The 23,861-nt window shown below is 32.8% G+C and overlaps 2 protein-coding genes and 1 pseudogene across 5 annotated transcripts; 1 reads left to right on the plus strand and 2 right to left on the minus strand.

Annotated features, from left to right (window-relative positions):
* The first annotated feature begins 455 nt into the window (after positions 1–455).
* LOC136061210 (serine carboxypeptidase-like 45) lies at positions 456–6,431 on the plus strand (annotated as a pseudogene).
* A 4,449-nt stretch (positions 6,432–10,880) lies between these two features.
* On the minus strand, positions 10,881–22,361 carry LOC111986499 (acyltransferase Pun1). The gene is given in 7 exon segments (XM_024018131.2): positions 10,881–11,047; positions 11,050–11,544; positions 11,547–11,708; positions 11,711–11,743; positions 11,746–11,904; positions 11,907–12,084; positions 22,251–22,361. Coding segments are annotated over 7 exon segments (1,263 nt in total). The 3' UTR covers positions 10,881–10,922.
* LOC111986503 (mitotic-spindle organizing protein 1A) lies at positions 19,878–23,503 on the minus strand. 4 transcript variants are annotated; one of them, XM_065767728.1, is made up of 2 exons: positions 23,012–23,503; positions 19,878–20,882 (listed from the first exon to the last, which is right to left on the minus strand). In XM_065767728.1, the coding sequence occupies exon 1, from the start codon at positions 23,256–23,258 to the stop codon at positions 23,016–23,018; it is 243 nt and encodes an 80-aa protein (XP_065623800.1). In that variant the 5' UTR covers positions 23,259–23,503; the 3' UTR covers positions 19,878–20,882; positions 23,012–23,015. The 4 variants fall into 4 exon arrangements, with proteins under 4 accessions (XP_065623800.1, XP_065623799.1, XP_023873903.1 ...); XM_065767727.1 differs by lacking the exon at positions 19,878–20,882 and adding an exon at positions 21,534–21,967; XM_024018135.2 differs by lacking the exon at positions 19,878–20,882 and adding an exon at positions 21,534–21,910 and having other exon boundaries at positions 23,012–23,500.
* Positions 23,504–23,861: the final 358 nt, after the last annotated feature.

Genomic DNA, 23,861 nt, shown 5'->3' on the forward strand with positions numbered 1-23,861 from the left:
ATTTGTGTGGGAGAATAATTTGGCGGTATTGTAATTTGGGTATTGTGAGAGTGTCATTACACCATTTTGTATTCTTCATATTTGTTAGTGAATTTTTTCTTATTCATTGCCTGTGGACATAGGTTAAAAGTCAAACCACATAAATTTTGGTATTCACTCTTGTGTGTGTTTGTGTTTATTTTTCTTGTCAAGTTATCTTCATTCTTATTATACATTTGGTGATATCTTTCAAATATCCATAATAGTTTTACCATTAATCTTGTATGGAAGAACTATCCAAAAGCATTTTCCTACAGAGCTTCCACTATTTACAACAAACCACACCAACTGCAGCCAAACCAAGAAATGTTGCATAGGGGTCGCTGGCCTATGTCATTCAAAAATAAAATACTTGTATGTTTGGACATACATATTTATATGTTTTCTTGGAAAGGGTAAGCAAGTTTGTTTGAAATATGGACAAAAGTAAGACCACGAAAAGATTCTTGATTATTTCTCTATCATTTTAGCTTGATAAGCTTTGATTATATATCATCATCCTTCCCCTTCTTGTATAAATTTTTTTTCTATGTGCATTTTTTTGTTTTATTTATGGTCCATGATTGACAAAGCAAATTTGAGTAAGTCATTATTAACTTTATTTATTCCTCTTTGTTACAGAAGCAAATATATTGTATTTGGAGTCACCAGCAGGAGTTGGTTTCTCTTACTCTACTAAAATCATTTTACACGTATATGAACGATGAGATATCAGGTATATAATCTGTGGTCTTATATTATATTATGAAAGACATGTATCAGTCGGTCAAAATTCTACCTGTTGAATTTGTTACAAATACATTTTACTATTTGAGTATTAATTGTAAGTTCGATATTCTAAAACATTATAGCTTATTTAGACCCCCAATTTTTAATTATGGCTTGATTAATTTTAAGCTTAACACAATTAATGCGGAATATATGTGATTAGCAAATTAATTAATCAAAGCATTTAACAATTGCATGGATGGGCACAATGATGCAATACTAAAATGTAAAGGGCAGTAGGAAAAAGGATAGCAAACCCAAGATAACACGGCGATGTGTTATTGAAGAGGAAAATAGAAGAACTCAGTGTAAAAACCTCTCTGCGGCCCTCCAAGCTGAAATGATCCACTTGTGAATAAGTTGGAGTACAAGGATATCAAAAAGACTCTTTATCCTAATATACCCAAAGAACTTGAGCCTTTCAAGCTCTAGCTACCAACAAACTTCTCAAAGTCTTGTCTTCACTAGTTTCTCGGATCCCGCAATATCGCCCAATTGCACCGCCAAGCCTTTTCGGCTTATTTTGGCAAATACCCAATACTTCCCAAGCTCCAAAACACTCTCTACACTTTGAATATGTGTGAGTTATGTTTGGATACAAATCTCCTCTTAATGTATAACAATGGGAGAGGGAGGAGAAGAGACTACAAAGATTTCTCTTTTGAGGAAGTGTAGCTCTCTTTAACAAGGTGGGTGTTTTAGAAATCTTTCTAGGGTTTTCTTCTGAATAGCATATTTTAATTTTGTGGGTAATAAGGGTATATATAGCATTGGTGAAGGGTATAAAATCATACTTAAAATCCCAGTTGTCAATGCATCTCATGGGTCATCTTGCGAGTTGGGCAAGTTGTGAGATGAGTCACGAAATACACTGATTCTTCAACTTTCGGCATGTGTTCCTCATGTGACCTTCGACTATCTTGATCAAATTTTCACCACTTAAAACTAAACCCATTACAATTAAATCCTACAAAATACAAGGAAATAAATTAATGAAATTACAAAATTTTTTGTCATGAAATAAAACCTACATAAAAGATATGAGAAAAAGCATAACTTAACAGTGAAAAATACTACATGCAAATGGCAATTCTCATAGACATTAGGTGATTGACATTAGATTCAATTTAATTAGCATTTTGAAACTATGGGGATGTTTTTCCAATCATTTTAACGTTATTATGTGAAAAATATTATTATGTTTCAAAATTTTATTTTCATGCAATTAACTAAGGGGATGTTTTTCTAATTATTTTAAGATTTTGAAACTAACACTAGTTCTGCTTTTCTTAAGCACAAGACAATCTTATATTCCTACAACGATGGTTTGCCAAGTTTCCAGAATACCAAGACAGATTTTTTTTATAACAGGAGAGAGTTATGCAGGTAAATTCTTTTTATCTTTTTTTCCACTATTAAATGAAGACTATATATTGTGGTGCGAACAACTAGAAAAATCCTTCTATTCATGCACATGCACACATTGTGAAGGGAAAGTGCATGAAAGTATTTGACTTTTTCCAATATTGCACTTAAAATTTTGAAAGATTACATTTTCTTTCCATGTCATTTTTTTATTATGCATTTTATTTATTTATTTTAAATTCTTGATTGATAATGTATAAGACTTTCTATATTTATCTCTTTATTAGAATATTACCATATTATATTTTCTTATAATGGTAAAATAGATAATCCATATACAAATAAAATCTTAATAAATCTCTATTATTAACTACATTAAGAATTATCAAATTTCATATTTTGTTGAACTTTTTCTTGTATTACATGGGTTACTTTGAGAAATCCTCAATACAAAGGTTTGAGTTTCCAACCTTATATGCTCCACCACTAGTTCGATATTCTAAAACATTATAGCTTATTTAGACCCCCAATTTTTAATTATGGCTTGATTAATTTTAAGCTTAACACAATTAATGCGGAATATATGTGATTAGCAAATTAATTAATCAAAGCATTTAACAATTGCATGGATGGGCACAATGATGCAATACTAAAATGTAAAGGGCAGTAGGAAAAAGGATAGCAAACCCAAGATAACACGGCGATGTGTTATTGAAGAGGAAAATAGAAGAACTCAGTGTAAAAACCTCTCTGCGGCCCTCCAAGCTGAAATGATCCACTTGTGAATAAGTTAGAGTACAAGGATACCAAAAAGACTCTTTAAGCCTAATATACCCAAAGAACTTGAGCCTTCCAAGCTCTAGCTACCAACAAACTTTTTGAAGTCTTGTCTTCACTAGTTTCTCGAATCCCGCAATATCGCCCAATTGCACCACCAAGCCTTTTTGGCTTATTTTGGCAAATACCCAATACTTCCCAAGCTCAAAAACACTCTCTACACTTTGAATATGTATGAGTTATGTTTGGATACAAATCTCCTCTTAAGGTATAACAATGGGAGAGGGAGGAGAAGAGACTACAAAGATTTCTCTTTTGAGGAAGTGTAGCTCTCTTTAACAAGGTGGGTGTTGTAGAAATCTTTCTAGGGTTTTCTTCGAATAGCATCTTTTTAATTTTGTGGGTAATAAGGGTATATATAGCATTGGTGAAGGGTATAAAATCATACTTAAAATCCCAGTTGTCAATGCATCTCATGGGTCATCTTGCGAGTTGGGCAAGTTGCGAGATGAGTCACGAAATAAACTGATTCTTCAACTTTCGGCATGTGTTCCTCATGTGACCTTCGACTATCTTGATCAAATTTTCACCCCTTAAAACTAAACCCATTACAATTAAATCTTACAAAATACAAGGAAATAAATTAATGAAATTACAAAACTTTTTGTCATGAAATAAAACCTACGTAAAAGATATGAGAAAAAGCATAACTTAACAGTGAAAAATACTACATGCAAATGGCAATTCTCATAGACATTAGGTGATTGACATTAGATTCAATTTCATTAGCATTTTGAAACTATAGGGATGTTTTTCCAATCATTTTAACATTATTATGTGAAAAATATTATTATGTTTCAAAATTTTATTTTCATGCAATTAACTAAGGGGATGTTTTTCTAATTATTTTAAGATTTTGAAACTAACACTGGTTCTGCTTTTCTTAAGCACAAGACAATCTTATATTCCTACAACGATGGTTTGCCAAGTTTCCAGAATACCAAGACAGATTTTTTTTTATAACAGGAGAGAGTTATGCAGGTAAATTCTTTTTATCTTTTTTTCCACTATTAAATGAAGACTATATATTGTGGTGCGAACAACTAGAAAAATCCTTCTATTCATGCACATGCACACATTGTGAAGGGAAAGTGCATGAAAGTATTTGACTTTTTCCAATATTGCACTTAAAATTTTGAAAGATTACATTTTCTTTCCATGTCATTTTTTATTATGCATTTTATTTATTTATTTTAAATTCTTGATTGATAATGTATAAGACTTTCTATATTTATCTCTTTATTAGAATATTACCATATTATATTTTCTTATAATGGTAAAACAGATAATCCATATACAAATAAAATCTTAATAAATCTCTATTATTAACTACATTAAGAATTATCAAATTTCATATTTTGTTGAACTTTTTCTTGTATTACATGGGTTACTTTGAGAAATCCTCAATACAAAGGTTTGAGTTTCCAACCTTATATGCTCCACCACTCTTGGCCTAGTGTTTCATACGTCTACCTTTTTTTTTTTTTAATTTAAAACTTTGATTATCTTATAAGAAAAGAAAAAAAAAATGTACGACAAATTGTGATTGGTGAAGTATAAAATAGAACACTCAAAGATGATGATTATATAATAAAAGTTAGGTCTTAGAAGGAGAGTTTATGCCAAGTGGCTACCCTCTCTTAATGCGAAGAGGTGGTTTCCAAATTAAACCCTAAATTTAACAAAAAAAAAAATCATTAAATTTCAAACTTATTATTCCAAACCATGCCCTTAATAAGTCTCTAAAAAAAACTTTCTAAATACATATGAAGCTTTAGTACTCTGGTACATTATATGAGAATGCGAAATTATATTTTTATGATAGTAAGTCATTTACTTATTTTCATAAAAATATAATTTTGCATTCTCATATAATGTACCAGAGTACTAAAGTTTCATATATATATATATATATTGTCATAAACTCTTCCCAATAAAATTGTATATTATATGCCAAAAGTTTTGTAACCAATACCATTAATTGGTATCTTTCCTAATTAAGGAAAACTAGGGTTCAAATTCCCCTTTCTCCACTTTTTGTAACAATTGATTATATATAAATATAAATATATATATATATATATATATAGAAACTTAAGCTCTAGTCGAAATAATATCCTATCATGTATTATATTATAAAACTTATGTCATAATACATTAAAATAATTAGTAAATTTGCTCTAAGTGAAACTCTTTCTAAAATTTATAAATATTACTTCAATTAAAATTCTATAACCAATGATTTTTAAAAATTTAAATTGAAGAAGTTTAAATATTTGTTTTTAATAATCTACTATAATTTTTATAATAAAACTTGTATCATACATGCTATGCTTGCACTTATTAAAACAGTACTCTATTTGAAAATGAATTATTAAAAGTGTCAAATTTTTGAAAATGAGTTTCATTATATATTATGTAATACTTTTTTTTTTTGGGAGAAACTTATATATTATAATATTTATTTTTGATAAAAACTTGAACTTATACCATATGCATTTGTCATGTAATTTAAATAATTTTTATATTTTATTTTTACCATCATTAATAATATGTTCCCATAATTGGTTTAGATATCATTCAAATTATGGTGTATTATAATTGTTCATTTTCTTATGTGAGAGAGAGAGAGAGAGATCACATAAAACTCATGATAGTCCTGTTTCTATAATAGGTCACTATGTGCCACAACTTGCCCAACTCATTATTCAGTCCGGATTGAAGTTCAATTTGAAGGGGATAGCAGTGAGCAGAACATGCAAAATGTGACTTATTATGGAACAACTATAATTTTTTAGTTTATTCTTTCCAAATTTGTTTTTATGTTTTGTTAAACAGAACTAAGCATAATATTATTAATTTGTACTTTACATTGCAGTAGGGAATCCTCTCCTGGATTTCAACACTGATTTTAACTCCGTAGATGAGTATTTCTGGTCCCTTGGCTTGATATCTGATGACGTTTATGCACTTCTCACTAAAGTTTGTAACAACTCCGAGATTTCCTGAGAATACATAAGCGGGAATTTTACTCCTGCTTGTGCTTTTGTGAATACCCAACTGAACAAAGAAATTACTAACTTCTTTGACCAATACAATGTCATTGGGGACGTTTCTCTGTCATCTATTCAACCAGACATGGGCATGTTTTATCATCCTTTTAGCTTTAGATTTCAAACTTTGTCATCTCTCCATTCAGAATCAAATTATGCTTCTTCTACTTAGCAGGTGGTGAAGTTAATTTACTTTGTGCATCAAAACTCATGTGATGAGAGTTTATTATTAGTTCTCTTGATTCAAAACCATAACTTTTTTCTTTCAATTGACTTTGTTTTCTCATTATCCCTTTGCTTACAGCAACATATAGAGTAGAAAGACATTTGTGTGATACAAAACGTACAAAAGTATTTCAATAGGAACGATGTGCTGAAAACTCTCCATGCTCAAGTTACAAAACACGCAGGCTATAGCCGCGTTTACAAAAACGCGGCTATAGGCGGGCTATAGCCGCATTTTAAGTAAACGCGGCTTAAAGTATTCACCTATAGCCGCGTTTATAGGTGTTTATAGCCGTGTTTTTTGGTTAGGCCCTATTGCCACATTTAGAAAACGTGGATGTAGGACCAACCAAATTAAAATTTTTTTTTGATGGAACTAATTTACTAATGAATTTGATTATTTTGTGTGAATTAGTATGAAATTTTTACTAATGAGGGCCTCATTAGTAAAATTTCAAAATCAAAACTAATGTGAGAAATAAATAAGAAGGCAAACATCGTGATACATGTGAGGTTTCATGTTGTGGTAGAGGAGAGCACACGCTTTGACAAAGGAAGAGAGAGCTTTTTTGGTTATGGCCTTATGGGGGGAGGTGATTCTTCTCTAGGAAGGAAAAGTTCACATGACTTGTGCTAGAAAACACTGGTTCGGATAATTATATCATAGACCTTTGTGGATATACATCACAACCATTTACAAGATAAGAGGCAAAGAGGGCATAGAACCAAAGGTTATGAGAAAGAGCAAAAATGGTTGAAAAGGCAGTCATGGATTGCATGGCATGCCACCCTTGACCAGCTGACATTGCTTGAGAGAGTAATAAACAAATCCACTGCAATAAACAAGAATTTTGAGTCCATGTTGTGAACAAAATTTTCAATTAATTTTTCTTAACCATTGACAAGTGGCTCACCTATACGCATGCATTTGGACACACCCAACACATAAAATACACAAAAAGTCAGCCTTAGGCCATTTTTGGGCTTATCCCTCTGCTGACATTTGGTATATGAATATGTGCTTGAATCATCTAGGAATAGTATTGCCCAATTAGTGGCAAATTAATACTTCATCATTTTGCTGGATTAATTAATTGTTGGATGGCTTGGGAAAATGTAGAGTACATCTCATTAGGCTGGGGTGGAGGGGTTCAATTCTTCAATTGCAGGCCATGAGTGATCACATTATGTCATGGATGGGGCATATGTTACTTGTCCCCTTAAACTACCACTAAACTTTGCAAAAAAGTGGCAGTCTATATATAAACCTACTCCTTTCTTTATTGAATATATTAGATGGTCAAGGTGACAAAAATATTTGTTGAAAAATTAAAATGTAATCTGATTGCAAAGTTGAAATTAGATGAGGACATCACTTTCAGAGGTTGAATAATTTTGAGATTTTTGGATGCATGTATTTCATGGCATGCCTTAAAATACTCTCTTAATTTATCCTATTGTTTTCATTATCATTTCTTAAAGGATGCACATCCCAGGGTTCCATTGATATAATTGGCATTACATTTGGACCAAATTCAATCAAATTGGGAAATATGGCTCAAATGAAAGAGTAGCCAAATTGGTCTCAATATCATGATCTTAGCAATAACTTAATAGTCCATTTCATTGCACTACGTGAAAAAAAAAATGATTGGAAATAAAAATGATTGGAAATAAAGATGCTATCATTATGATTGGCTTGTTCCTGTACTAATCAATTGTGTGATTAAACTAATTCTAGGGAACAAGAAAAGGGAAAGAATGAGAATTTAGTGTAAAACATATTAATGGAGGAAACCAAAGTATCATTATAATTATCCACAAATTATCACTCAATATTTTTAGTAATGCTTGTTGAAAAAGGGTATTCTCATTGTCATTTACATTACATGAAATGCATGTTATGTCCCAAATTCCATTTGTTATGTTTATTTGTCGATTGCCGCTTAATATCACCAACATAAATTTTCACTATTGTAATGAGACTGTTGAATATGATGTAGGCAAAATCAAATGGGGCAGTAGTGGAGCGTGTAATTGTTTATGAGAAAGTATACAAGACCAAAGATGGGAATCCTGTTAATCCCCAAGTGGGGGAGAACATCGTAAACACTATTTGTAACCTATTTCTTTCATATTTCGTGCTTGAATTGTTTATAGAAAGAACTATGTTATTTGGTTCTTGTGTGAAAATAGGCTAGGATGAAACAAATTTTAAATCAAGAGGGCACATCACTACGAGGAGAGCATGGTGAAGGAATCCTATGGTCGAAAGATGATGCATTTGCTCGAGTGATGGGTTCAAAGCGCTGTGGACGTGTACGTGGGATAGGTTTTGGACCAACTCCATCAGGAAGAAGTGGGTCCAACCTTTCACGCTATACATTGACTCTACCATCATCAAGCGAAACAACCTAGTGGATTATTGAATTGGAGGCTTCACTTGCATCTATGATGGACCAGCTTTCCCATTCAAAGGAGAGGCATCAAGAGAATCTTGCCCAAGCACTAGCCCAATCAGATGTGAGGAATCAAGAGCAACTCACTGAAGCACTGGCCTAATCAAATGCGAGGCATCAAGAGCAAATGACAGAAACGATGTTGCACATGAAAGAAATGTTCGCCCAATTTAGCCCATTTATGCATTCTTCACGGCCTTCTCAGGTACTAGAAATGTTGCATTTAGTTTAACTGTTACTTTGTTTTTTTGTATTATCATTATCCATGCATGAATATTTTCTACTTATCTAACTTTTTTTTTATTTTTTTGAAAGTTTCTTCTTGTCTAAGGAAGGTAAATTACCAATAAAGCATAAAGGTCATAATGTCTAAATAATATCACATAATGATGTGTAACCCTTTTGTTGTGCTACTTATTTATGATGCAACTTTTATTACACAATAATAATATAAGATATATTATAGTAAAATATATATAAAAATCATTATGATCTCATTTTGATGTAATTTGACAGTGGAGATCAAGATTCAGTTATCCCATTCATCGGGACTTGGACATTGATAAATGGATTAGAAAAGGAGTTAATTAGGACTAAATACAACTGTGCCTTACAGAGTATGGTTCGAGGGAAAACAGGTCTATATATTTATATTCTTGTCTCTTTATTCATTGGTGCCAAATGGTATTCTTTTTCCTGATTTATTTTATCTTGTAGGTTGGCGGATAGACACAAGTATATGGTAACACCCAACTATCCTTTGCCTCCATAAGAGAAGCTTCCCACACAGCTCCGGCTACGCAACCAGAGAGATCACTAGTTCTATTTAAGGCATTTCTTGCAGGGCAACCACTACCAAAAGCATGAACACATAAAAAATCATGAAACAAATAATACTATACTAGTATTACTAATTTGAATTTTCCAAGTTGGGGAATATTTGGCCTCTTCTTGTGTATCAAGTATCTCTCCTGGTTCTTCTCAAAAAAAAAAAAAAAAAACTCTTCTAGTAAAAGCCAAAAGTTGTATTTTTATTTTTATTTTTAAATTTGGGTAATAATATGACGCCATTATATTTGACTCGCAAATCAATGTACATATTATGCAATTGCATTTGAAAAAATACACTAATATATCAATGTGATAATCTTCCAAGAATAATGCAGTTAGCTTATATGCCAGGTGGGCTTCTTGCTTGAATTTCACAAACCATGTAGATATAAAATTGAATTTTCAGGAAAATTTCTACCAAGATATCATCCAGAAAGGGTGGAGCTGGGAATATTTGTTTGGGGGCTGAATACACTATACATCAATATTAATAAAGTAAAATTGAAAACACATATATACTAACACACACGCTGCCCAATTATATATATATATATATATTTATTTATTTTAAAAAAAAATCAAGTTGGTCAGGTATCCATTACCCAACAAGCACCAAGAGGGAAATCCGCCTCCAAGCAAATGTGACTAATTATTTTTCTAATCATGCATAACATGTAATATTAGAACTAACTTGGTAACACCTAGTTACCTTCAATCACAATTAGTATTTTTATAATTTTAGGGATTTGACTTGAGGGTGGTAACAATAAAGAATTCATTTTTGAATCAACATGCTTCAGTTCACATTCATCAACTTTTAAGTTAGAACAAAATTTTGTACGAAGTTGTCAAAATCGTTTATATGTGACTGCACAACTATTGGCATCAAGAGGCTTATGACTTAATAGCATTGTCTAGTTCTTTTTGTACGTGGAGTAAATTTTGATTTGAATTGAATCCCTTTTAATGGTCATATTTTCCAATTAAAACATGAGTATATATATGAAGAAGAAAAAACATAGGAGAGAGAGAGAGAGAGAGAGAGAGAGAGAGAGAGAGAGAGAGAGAGAGAGAGAGAGAGAACTTCATTTCTGTCACCATCTTCTCCTTTGGGACCTTGGGTTGCACCTCCGGTTTTCTTCCTTAAATTTGTCTCTTTTATAGACTTCTACTAGTATAAACAAGACAAATAGAACATATAGAAAACCCTTTTTTATTTTGAAAGAATGATAGCTATAGCTTTGGGTGAATGCAAGTGTTCATACGCAACCTATGATTGGAGTAAAATATATGCAAGTANAGAGAGAGTATTAATTGATTTCATAGAATTCTGTGCTTTGAAAGATTATTCAAATGCGGCTTTGTTTAACAAAAGCACTAGGGTTAAAGGAAGCAAATTCAAGGAGCCCCTTGCTACGTTGAAATATTTCCATCTTCGTTCCTCCAATGTCACCCAAGCTTCTATGCCCCACCTTGTTTTGTATCCATCAAGACAATTAAGTTCTCGAAGTAATTGCTTGAATTATTAGTGATCCACATGGGCTTTCCCCACCCAAAATCCATTTCATATAGTGGCAACTTGCACAAGCTTGTACATCTATAAATGGTAATGTCCATTCTCTTCATTAATTCACCCCGCTCCTTGAGTGACTCACAAACCATTTGGAAACCTTCATCACCTTTGAATTTATTGGCCTTCTCATTGCAAAAGTCTATCAACCCTTCTCTCATTTTAGCTACTAAATCGTGTAATTCTAACTCCCTGTCCTTAGAAAACACTAGGAATTGCCAAATGAGATTCCCTATGCTGTTTTCAGGCAAGGGTGGCACCATTCTTTTGCGCAAGTCCACTGCTTGGGACAATACCAATGGCCCTAAACAGCTTGATATTGACTTAGAAGCAGCCATAGCACATTTCAAGATGAGTGCCAACACTATTTCTACGTTTGTGGGGGTCGCTGTCCACTTGCACCAGCTGTTTTGGCCTTGAGGGTAGCTATCTTTGAGGCATCAAAGACAAACCTCCTTGTGATGCATTTTTTAGCCTGGAAGTTCACCTTAGGATTGGGCATGATGGGCAAATCTCTAGGCGGCAACAAAGAACCTCCAATGAATGCCGGGATCACTACTTACCATATCCACGACTAGTGGCTGTCCAACTTTGAGAAATGTGAAGAGAGATGATCCATCCATGATCTTGTGTGAAGGGCATACAGCTATGGCAATTCCACCACAGCTAAAGGCAGTGAGTTGAATAAGCAACATAGAATCCGAGGCTAATTGAGTGGTGTAAGGATCAGTGATGGGACTTAAATGACTTAGTAATTAATGTTAGGTTGGATAAGGAAGTCTACAAGTGAGCAGCTAACTTGAGCTTCCACAAAATAAGCCCCTTGGTCATTGCATTCAATGGAGGCAGTGTCATTGAGACGGCCAGCCATTGGATAGAAGTGAACCAAGGTTTTAGACAGTGAGTTTTGTAGTTTTTTATTTTGAAAGAATGATAGCTATAGCTTTGGGTGAATGCAAGTGTTCATACGCAACCTATGATTGGAGTAAAATATATGCAAGACTCACGTTCTGAATAGCTCTCACTTGCGTGGAGAAATAAAATGGTACAATTCTTCAACGCTATATATACTAGTCTAGTTTTAATAGGAACGTGGATTGGTAATCCATCATATTCATGAAAGTGCCAAATATTTTTCGTATCAAAGACATATTTGGAATCCAAGATGATGCAAAAAAAAGAAAAAAAAAAGACATATTTGGAAGAAACAAATAATTTTATCAATAATTTTCAAAAAAAAAAAATCATCCATGATGACAGTAGTGGCTCCAAATTTTTTTTTTTTTTAGGATGTTCCTTAAGAAGTACAAATTATATAATTTAATAAAAAGAGAAATTCATATATTGAGAATAATAACAATAAAAAAAACACGCAAATACATAAAGTTTACAATTGTCTTTAACGAGTTTTCATATTTTGAAATCGTTGCATGATAGTCTCATTATTAATGCTATAAGCTACATCTCTTTCAATATACACAACCAAGTAATCATTTATCCATTGAATGTAAAACAAATTACGGAGCAAAATTTAATTTTATTGGCATAAAAAAAAACTGAGGATGTTTCCAACTTTTTTTGAAGGGTAGACAAATAAATTTTTTTTTAAAATTATTATATATATATATATATATATAGGCCCTTGCATGATGATGTGCCTCACTGTCCTTAGATTAAGAAACATCTAAGCTTTTTTTATTGGGAGAACAAAGTCAACTACCCTAATGGTTGGTGAATTTGGACAATGCCCATTTGGTAGTAGTGTTTAAGTATTGGTGTTCAAAATGATGCAAAAACATGTGTTTAAAATACTTACAATTCAAAAAATGTGTTTAGTATACCATGTTTTAAATAACATATTTTAAAATGTGAAAAACATAATTGTATGTTTGGTATGTGTTTGTGTTTTTTTTTAGTGATAACTCATTGAGTAGTATAGTAAAAGTATAACATTTTATTTAAGGAGAGAGAAAAAGAAAGAAAAGAAGAAGAGGTTGAAGTGTGATGAGAGAGAGAGTTTCAGTTTTGTTGGTATTATCAAGTGAGTTCCACAATTTTTAACTTATATATTTACAATAGGCTCAGTCAGCAATATTACTTGAAAACTTAAAAATAATATGGATGAATTATCAAAATACATGTTTTAAACACCATAATTTGAGATTTGTAAATCAAATATTCTTAATAAAACATCTTTGTCAAAACAATATTATTTAACCATAATTTTCAGTTTTTAAATACTGAAAACTGTTATTTGAAATTTGCTACCAAACAAACTCATAATCATTTGTAGAGGAGTATTAGGACTTAAGTTAATTTGGTTACATATTCAAGAAAAAAGAAAATCATAACCCCCCTATTTGAATTAATACATATTTTTAATTTAAAGATAGAAAAATAAAAGACCATTTCAAATTTTAATAAAAAAATTAAATAGGTTTTAAATGAAAAAAAAAGTAAAAAAGTAAAAAAGTTTTATATTTTTTATTCTTTTTTTTTTAAATAATTCAATTATTTCCATAAAATATATATATATATATATTGATTCTTTAAAAAAAAAATAAAACATTTTACCATTGGCCAGCTCCACTGACGGACAGAGGAATTCAATTTTTTTTTTCCCAAATTCTAGCTAGGATGTAGATATTTTGTAGTGATGCAATTATTCTCACTCTAACATATTCATGAATATTTCTATAAAAAAAAAATCATGAATATGTTAATGTACTTATTTATTCCAATCAATATATGGTAATCAATGATTTTTTTTTTTTTAGTATAGCTATTAGATCAATTTGACAATTTGTGTTTAGTAATAAGATATAATTATAATTTTTGATAAGCTCACTTGGTGTCGTGAGCTCACTTGGTGTCGTGAGCTCACTTGTCAAGTTTGGAATCCGGGCATTGGTTTACAGGTTTGGTAATAAGCTCTTTATCAAGCCTTTCCCTTTTATTTCTATATTTATTTATTTGTATATCATGGGGAAAAACCCAGTGCTATTTGCTTCCCTAGTTGATGTTCAATCTAAAAATATTTGTAGGAAGTATTTTATCAAATGTATGTGTAATATTTTTATTTTTCTAACTTTTTTTTTTAATGAACATTTTCTAACTTATGATATCATTAAAACTTAAATAAATATAAGAAAGTGGAAATGTTAAAAGTAATATAATAATTTCATAAATATATTGAGAATGAATATAGTGTATTTCTTGCAGGGCAACCTCTAACAGAAGCATGAACTCATCAAAATATATTTTTAACTATATCAATTAACTTAAGTGCATTTTTTTTTTTTTAAATTTTTATTGCGTGTGTTACTTTGCTTTTTTGGATTATCATTATCCATGAGTAGTTTCTACTTATCATTTTTTTAGAAAGTTTCTTCTTGTCTAAGGAAGGTAAATCACCAATAAAGAATAAGGGTTATAATGTCCAAATACTATCACATAATGATGTGTAACACTTTTGTTGCCCTACTTAATTAACCGCAATATAAGATATAATACAGTAAAAAAAATATATAAATATCATTACCTCATTTTTATGTAATTTGATTTTGGAGATCAAGATTCAGTTATCCCATTTATCAGGACTTGGACATTGATAAATGAATCAGCAAAGGAGTTGGGACTAAATACAACCGTGCCTTACAGAGCATGGCTTGAGGGAAAACAAGTCTATATTTATATTGTTTTCATTGGTTCCAAATGGTATTCTTTTTCCTGATTTATTTTATCTTGTAGGTTGGTGGATGGACGAAAGTATATGGTAATACCCAACTATCCTTCGCCTCCGTAAGAGGAGCTTCCCACCAAGCTCCGGCCACACAACTAGAAAGATCGCTACTTCTGTTTAAGGCATTTCTTGGAGGGCAGCCTCTACCAGAAGCATGAACACATCAAAATAATGTACTAGTACTACTAATTTGAATTTTCCAAGTTGGGAAATATTTGGCCTCTTCTTGTCTATCAATTATATCTTCTAGTAAAAGCGAGAAAGTTGTATTTTTCTTTTTGGTAATAATATGACGGCATTATATTTGACTCGCAAATCAATGTATTATGCAATTGCATTAAAAAACAATACACTAACATATCAATGTGATATAATATTCTAAGAACTATGCCGTTAGCATTTATGCCAGGTGGGCTTCTTGCTTGAATTTCACAAAGCATGCATCTATAAAATTGGATTTTCAGGAAAATTTCTACCAAGATATTATCCAATTAGGGTGGAGCTGGAAATTTTGGTTTGGGGGCGAATACACATTATACATCAATAAAGAAAAATTCAAAACACATACATATATTAACACACACGCTGCCCAATTACATATATTTTTTTTAAAAAAATCAGGTTGGTTAGGTAACCATTACCCAACAAGCTCAAGGAGAGAAACCCGCCTCGAAAGCAAATGTGACTAATTATTTTTCAAATCATAACATGTAATATTAGAACTAACTTGGTAACACCTAGTTTGTGCATTCAATTATTATTAGTATTTTTATAATTTTAGGGATTTGACTTGAGGGTGGTAACAATAAAAAATTCATTTTTGAATCATCATGTTTTAGTTCATATTTCATTGACTTCTAAGTTAGAACAAAAGTATGTATGAAGTTGGCAGAATCCTTTATACGTGACTATGCACAATTTGGATGATTTCTTCCTTGAATTTGCTCTTTCATAGACTTATACTTGTATGAGCATAGCCTTGGATGATTTCAACATAAATAAAAAATCCTTTTTATATTTATTTTTATAAAGAATGACAACTATAGCTTTGAACGAGTGAGAGTGTTCATACAATTGGGAAAAACAAAAAATTGCACCTTCGATGAGAGGCAAGTTCTGAGTAGCTCTCACTTGCGTGGAGTTGGTAATCCATCATTTTCATGAGAGAGCCAAATAATTATCAGACAAAGAGATGTTTGGAAGAAACAAATAATTCCATTAATTATTCACAAAAAAATCTCTCCATGATATGCCTCACCTACCTCGTATAAAGAAATATCTATGCCTTTTTTTTGGGGGTAAGGCAGGGGGCTTAGTTTCTTGACAAAATCAACTATGCTAATCGTTTTCCAGGGCGGCGTTTTATTATTATTATTTTTTTGAAGAGAAGAAAATTTTATTGCAAAAACAAATAGAAACTACAAACGAAAACTACAACCCACCCTCATCCAAGATAATGCAAGCAAAACTTGGAAGAGCAATGTATTGAGAATTTGAGACTAAAGAGCAATGAATGATAAAAATTCTACTTTAGCCTAATCTAAGTATATATGTGTGTGAACCTCCCTCTTAGAGACTTGAACCCCGGCTCTTCCCCCCCCTCCCCCACTAGCACTTATACTTGCAAAGTGATTATAGTGCCAAAGGTGCGCGTTGGTATATCTTTAGTTCTTAAATATTATTTCTCCTCATTTTATTTGTATATGACTCTTTTATTTTATTTTTCCTATTTTATACTTCTGAATTTTGGGCTTGTTAACTAGAGAATTTTAGTTTTGTGTTTCTGAAATTGCTCCTCTATAAAGAAACTCATGAAGCTCCTCACATATATAAGCTTCTTCAACATAATTTTGTGGTATTGGATCTTCTCTTTGAATGATATTTAATTGTTTTCAAATAAGGGTCACATATAATAGCTCATGGCCTGGCCTAGTAGCCTAATGGCTCACCAGGCTAATTGTCGGCCCAACCCAGTATTGTTGAGGCACATGAGTAGCCTAGTCCTAATAGTGCAGTGGGGCAGGTCATGGGCCAACCTAATAACTCGGAATTTATAACAAAATAATTTGAAAGAATCAAAGTCAAATTTGAAACATGAGAGAAAAACTTTAAGATCCCGCACACTTAATCACTAGAATACTTAAAGTAATTGTATTAAATTATGCTTATGAATTATATATTTTCCTAGTAGTCAAGTAACTTTAATTTGTTTAAAAATAATAATAATAACACTTGGACATTTATTTTTTAATTAAAAGGTAGAAAAAAAAGGTTAAACCTTTAATTTAAAAAATTAAATAGATTTTGATTGTAAAAAAAGATGTAAATAAGCTTTAATTCTTTCTATTAAAAAAACATTGATTCCCACCTTTAAAAAAAAAAAAATTGATTCTTTTCTTAGAAAAATATTTTACTGTTTGCTATGCTCCACTAATGGCCAAAGGAATTCAGATTTTTTTTTTTTTCAACTTGGGATGTAGACATTTTGTAGTGATGCAACTATCCTCACTCTAATATTTTAAACAAAATAAATTAATTATTTTTTTAATAAAATATTTTACTGTTAGTTGGGCTCCACCAATGGTCAAAGCTAGGAATTTTTTTTTTTTTCCTTTCCTCAAGTTGGGATGTAGACATTAAAAATAAATTAATTATTTTTTTAATAAAATATTTTACTGTTAGCTGGGCTCCACCAATGGTCAAAGCTAGGAATTTTTTTTTTTTTTTTTCCTTTCCTCAAGTTGGGATGTAGACATTTTGTAATGATGCAACTATCCTTAATATTTTCTATAATATATATTCATAAATACATCAATTTATTTATTTATTCCAATCAATACAAGTTAATCAATAGTTTTTTTAAGTATATTTAATAGACCAATGTGACAATATGTGGCTTGAACTCGGCAAGGTTGGTGGGGGTGGCGTGCTATGGTGCAGTAGTGGGAATTGGGTTGCTGACTTTGCTAGAAAACTTGGTGTGGTCTCTTGCACCATGGCGGAGCTCTGGGCCCTAATCTCCTAAATGTTAACATTGAATTGGATACTAAATTTATTGTACACTTGCTTTCTAACCCAAATACTGTTAATCTGATGTTGGAACCTTTCCTAAATGATTGCAGGACCTTGATAAACTCGATGCCTAATTACATTGTGACACACATCTTCTGGGAAGCTAACAAATGTGCAGATAGTATGGCTAAGATGGGAGAAAATCTAGTTTCTGACTTCCAAATTTTGTATGAACCACCGCTTGTGGTGGATAATACGCTAACTTTTGACAAAGCTGAGCTATTTTATAATAGACTTGTTGTTTAATGTTATTCCCTTCCTGTCGTTTCACTAAAAAAAAAAAAGACTGGTTTGTGTTTTGTAATACGGGTTCAGCTTACATCCAGTTAAAAATTTAACTGGACATCTCCTTTGCTTTTATTAAACTAACAAACGGCTGAGATTAAAAAAGAAGTACACGTCATTTTAAAAAGAAAAGATAGACCTCTGAAGCAACAAGGCAGTGGTTCCTTCAGAGTTCAGTGTTGACTACCAAGACGATGAAGGGCCTCTTCAAATCCAAGCCTCTAACTACCCCTGAAATCGTTTGCCAAACTCGAGATCTTTTTCTCTATGAAGAGAAGGTTTCGTCTTTACCATGCTTTTTCCTACTCGGATCCAGTTTAGTTACGCCTGATTTAGTGACTAGGCTACATGATGTGAAGGTTTCATTCTTTGCCACTGAAATCAAGGGAAATTATTTGAATAAAAGAATCGAAAAAAAGATCTGAGATATTTTTTTCAATGTATTCTACTTCTTCACAGAAACTCAAAAAGAAAAAAAGAAAATATTCATAGATTTAATCACATACAGAGTTTTAACAAGTCTTTTTTAGCTTCAAGTCTCTATTTATGTCTTTGATTTTGGAGGTCAGTCAGCAATGATTTTTTAATTCAATCCAAGGAATAGCGTGGACTAATAAATTAGAAACCAAGGCCTTCTCTCTTTCTTTTTTCTTTTGAGACTGAGATTTGGCCTTTGGGATTATGCTTACCATACTGTTTGATTACAAGCGAAAGAATAGAAAGAAGAGAGGATGTGGATCCTTTTTGGACTTCTTTTAGTTTATCTGAAGAAGAAAAATAAAGACATTGACGAAGATAGATCTCAGGCTTTCTGCAATTAACATTACCCTTATGTCAGTGTGTTTTTTCACTCAAGAGACCTTGCCAGGCGTTAATTTGCCCAAAAGAAAAATGACGTGGCTTTACTTTTAATCTCAGCCGTTTGTTAAAAAGTAAAGGAGATGTCCTGTTAAAAAATTAACTGGATGTAAGCCGCGCCCTTGTAATACAATATAGAGAAGTGTTATTTTCACAACAAAACATAAGTAGTTAATTATTATTGGTTATAATTTAAATCTATCACTAAAATTACTTTTTTTACTCACTAATAACAACTTGTAACAGCCAACCATTTAGAATTTATTGTGAAAATATTGTAGACCACATTTCTCTACAATATAACTATAATTTTTAATTAAATTTTATAAGCCTATTGAATCACCCATTAGACCCGACCTATAAGGCCTAGCCCGCTAAAAATAAACAAATTGGGTATTGCCACAGGTCCATGCGAACTAATTTTCACTTCCGGCCAGTCCCAACCTGGACTATTGACTGGTCAACAGCCCAATAGGCCCATGTGCCAAGTAAAAAGAAGCCCGGCCCATTGCTGACCCTTATTCCCAATTACTTATTCATGTTCGCAGGTTGCCATAATAGTGTCCTTGTTCCAAGTTTTCAAGGCTGTTTTTCAAGCTATTTTCTTTCATAGTCTAGATTTTGGAGAACCTTGCACTGTGATTTCCTTGTTCTACTACTAGAAGACTAGTGTCATCTCTAATCCACATCCCTAATTAAAAGGACGAGGAACTACCACTCGTTCCCTTCAGTGTTTAAATCCTATAGGAAAGTGCTATGAAGCAAAAGAGGAATGAGCCTAGGCCACCGGCCATTAACAAAGCTTCCATTGCTACCAAAATATTACAAAAATCACCATATCCGACCATACTGAAAATGCTACTCAAATCTAAACCCATAACCACAATCCAGAACCCATCCAAGCCACCAAAAATTATCCAAACATCATCATTTACATGGACACAACACAGTTGCTCCCACTTGCCCACACAGCTTACCAAGCATCAAAACCCACACTTGGCTGAAAACCTGAAACCCAAGAATCAATACACACCCAAATCAAACATAAAAACCAAACCTCCACAGAATTTCACCCACTCACCCCCTCAGCTGAAACCCATGCTGCCAGTCCAACAAACAACACAAACTCAATTAAACAATAGTCAAGGGCTCACTCACAAAACCCATTAGCTACTGCTTGTATTTACTTAAAAACTCAAACAAAATTCTCCATAAATGTCATTTTCTCCTAGGGTGCTCAACAGATCCACAAAACCAACCCATGTGTCTGATCTGGCCTAAACTGAAAGTTGACAAGCGGTTTTGTCGTTTCGACAAGGTGCAAGGTTGGGTAGCAGGTTTGGAACTCAAAAAACATGTGTTCGGCAGGTAGCGGGTCTAATATAAAATTCACCTGAAATAGTATACATGTTATGTTTTTGTCCCTGAAACTTCATAGAAGTTGAGGAAAGAACAAAATGTAGAACATTTTAAAGTTCAACGAACAAAAATATAACTTTTTGAATTTGAAAGACAAAAATAGAATCCATGCTACTTTTTTTTTTTCCCTATAGAACTCCAATCTTTCAGTTTTCACTTTTCCAAAGCCTTCCCCGTTCCACCCTCACCCCCTCCTTGGCCAAAGGGGAATTCAACAAAGGTTGTCCTTGTCACTACTACAAGAACAAAACTGAATCTCCAGATCACAACATAGAGCAGAGTTCCAAAAGATGTGCTTGCGTGCTAGGAAGAGTGGGAACAGTGATGCTGAAGTTCAACGGACTATAAATATAGATAATCTGGTAGGAAGAAACCACAAGAGCATTACCACTAAACTAGCGACGGCAACTACTCTCTACAATATGTGGAGAGAACAGAATGATAGAGGTCATGGCGGGAGATTAAGACTTCAAGAGTGGAGAAGAAATCTTGAAAACAATTACAAATGATGTCATGTATTGACAACTGCAAAAGAAGAAAATTAAGAGCTCATTTCAAAATAAAGTCATCTGGTTCATTATATGGTCGGCAATCCCCTGCTGCATAAGTTTAGCAGTAAAGCACTTATCAAAAAGAAAATAATTTTAGCAGTTAAGCTGTGTTTGAAAGATAAATGGGGTACTTTGATAGTTTGACTAGGTTTGGTCTACTGCGTTCTAAATAACAGCTGTCGTATCTCATTTCTTATGTACTTCTACAAATTCTGATATCTAACAACACACAGATAGTGTAAATCATCAAAGTTGCAATTTAAAAAGTCTCAAAGAGGTTCTACAGCTCCGCACCTGGTAGGTGCTAAATTCTGCAAAAGCTATTAAAAAACACATGATCTAATTTAGTCTCTTCTCCTAATTAGGTTATCCAACCTATTATCAATCTAATCTGTGAAAGGTAAACAATCTGAATAAAAATCTACATTTCTTATTTTAACACTATTACATATGAAAGAGTAAGATCATAATAAGATCATTAATATTTTAAAGAATGAAAAGGATTTTCTGCATAAAAGAGATTCTGCCATCTCACAAGCATTTCTATCACAAACTAAGAATTAGACCAATAAGAGTTTCACAAATCATGCAAGAGACAAAGCTAACCCAATGTCAAGCCTCAAGAAAAGTTACAATAATGCCAACCGTGATTAGGTGCTTTTCATTGAACAAAAGATAATCAACCAAAAACTTTAAACACAAATGTACAAGCCAATATGAACTACTTATTCTACCCTGAGAGGTTTGGCATATTTGAACTGATCTTACATGCTACACAAAATGGAAGTCTGCATTTTCTCTGAAGAGATTAATTCAATCTTTGATATCCAAATGGCCTGGGTAAAACCATAACTTAATTTAGTCAAGGCACAATGTGACAACATGTAAAGAATCTACAACAGAAAGTGTTCAGAGATAGGTTAAATGACAATATTATTGTAATTCAGGCCAAAGGAAAGATCGTAAAACTGTACATACTACATAGGAAAAACATAGTTCCCTAATAAAATTCAAACCACTCTTACAAAACCTTCAAGCACAATATGCCAATCAAAGTCTGCAAGGAATGCAAAGACATTATTATTTTTTTCTTTTATTCTTTTTCCAACAGGATGTCCAAGGTTCTTTGAGAGCATGATCGATCCCAAGATATGCAGAGTCCCATCACACATTCACCAGGCAATTATACAGATAAACTCCAATGGGCAAACCCAAGTGGTTGGTCTTGTGGTTCCTAAGACCACATTTGATCCATGAGGTCCCAGGTTCAAAACTCCTAGTCAGCATTTTAGGGCCACCCCCAAGGGAGTTCTCAATGTAATCACTGTAGAACGGAGGGATTCCACACACCCAAGGAAATAGTCAAAAGCTCAAAAAGTGCTGGAAAACCTCATTAATAAAAAGAGAAAAAAGAAACATACAATCTGATTAAAAGAAAAGGTGAGAAATCCCAATGGGTAGAACCAAAGGGAGTGTTGAATGCTAGTAAGGAGGGTCAAAACTCAAGACCCCATGTTGATAAACCATGAATTCAAGGAACCACTAAACTAAAACATTATTGAGGTTAGTGGGAAAAGCAACAAGTCTCATGACATAAAAATTAACAGGTGCCCTTCGCACATTTGTTATTGGACCGTTTTAGAAAAATTTTACTAACACTTTAAATTCTTTAATGAGAAATATAAAAAGCTGTAAAAAAAAAAAAAATCAGTTCTTTTTTTCTTTTTCTTAACAAATTATGAAAAAAATTGTGCCACAGTAACACAAGCATGCCAATTTTTGGAATGGCATTCTCAATTCTTAAATGGACTCAGCAACGACAGTGAAGGTAAAAAATAATGTAATATGTCATTTACGTGACTTGCTAGGCATTTTAACAAACATTTAACGAACACACTAATAACTAAAGAAGCTATCACGCCAAGCAAATGAGGCACCTGCTCAGGGAAGAAACGACGGAGCAGTAGATGTTGTTGGGGTTGCGGAAGAGGGTGGCGGCGGCGGTGGAGGCTCAGTTCGGAGTTCTTTGACGACGGCGGCGAGTGACTCCGGGTTGAGACCGAGGTCGCAGAGAGCTATGAGGACGGAGAGGGTGTGGCGGTCGAGCCCTGTGTCGAGAATGTTCGACATGTGGAATGCAAGGTCGAGTGACTCCCTCGCCGTTCGAGCAGCCTCCGGATCCATTGATCTCTCTCTCTCTCTCGAACAACAACCTATTCGAATTGGACCCCACTTTGCCTCGAATTGAACAGTGTCACAAAGATATCTGGGACCTTAAAAAGTTTGAAATCGATCTGAAATTTTTAGGGGAATTCGAAGTCCTAATGGTTGGTGGAGCTCTCAATTAGAGAGTGGGGTTCGAGTAATCGAGTCTCTTCTCTCTTCAATCTAAAATAAAAAATGCCTAAAGTAAATCTTTCCGCAACGGTATTGAAAAAGAATAGTGCTATAATTTTTTTTCCTTTATGCAAATTACATTTTAAACCCTATAAGGTGGTTTCAAATTTCAAATTAAGCCATATTGGGGGAAAAGTTTGAAATTAGATCCTCAAGCTTAAATGAATTTCAAAATTTATAGTTTCATTTGTTTTACATTGAACTCTCTCGACTTTTGAAATTATATCAATTTAAATCCTCCAATCAAGGCTCAAAATCAAAGAAAGAAGCTTCTAGAGGTGATAGCTAACATTATAGTTGATGCTCAATAGAATGAGAGTCGATTATCCCTTTCCTATCCCTATAAATAACTCCACCACTCACGATTGACTATATGATCATGGCAAAGTG

Source organism: Quercus suber, unplaced genomic scaffold (genome assembly GCF_002906115.3).
Source record: "Quercus suber isolate HL8 unplaced genomic scaffold, Cork oak 2.0 scaffold_840, whole genome shotgun sequence".
In the NCBI taxonomy this organism is placed as follows: domain Eukaryota; kingdom Viridiplantae; phylum Streptophyta; class Magnoliopsida; order Fagales; family Fagaceae; genus Quercus; species Quercus suber.

Excerpts from the sequence above, each read along its gene's own strand:
- LOC111986503 (XM_065767728.1), bottom strand. The coding sequence starts at position 23,258 with ATGGATCCGGAGGCTGCTCGAACGGCGAGGGAGTCACTCGACCTTGCA.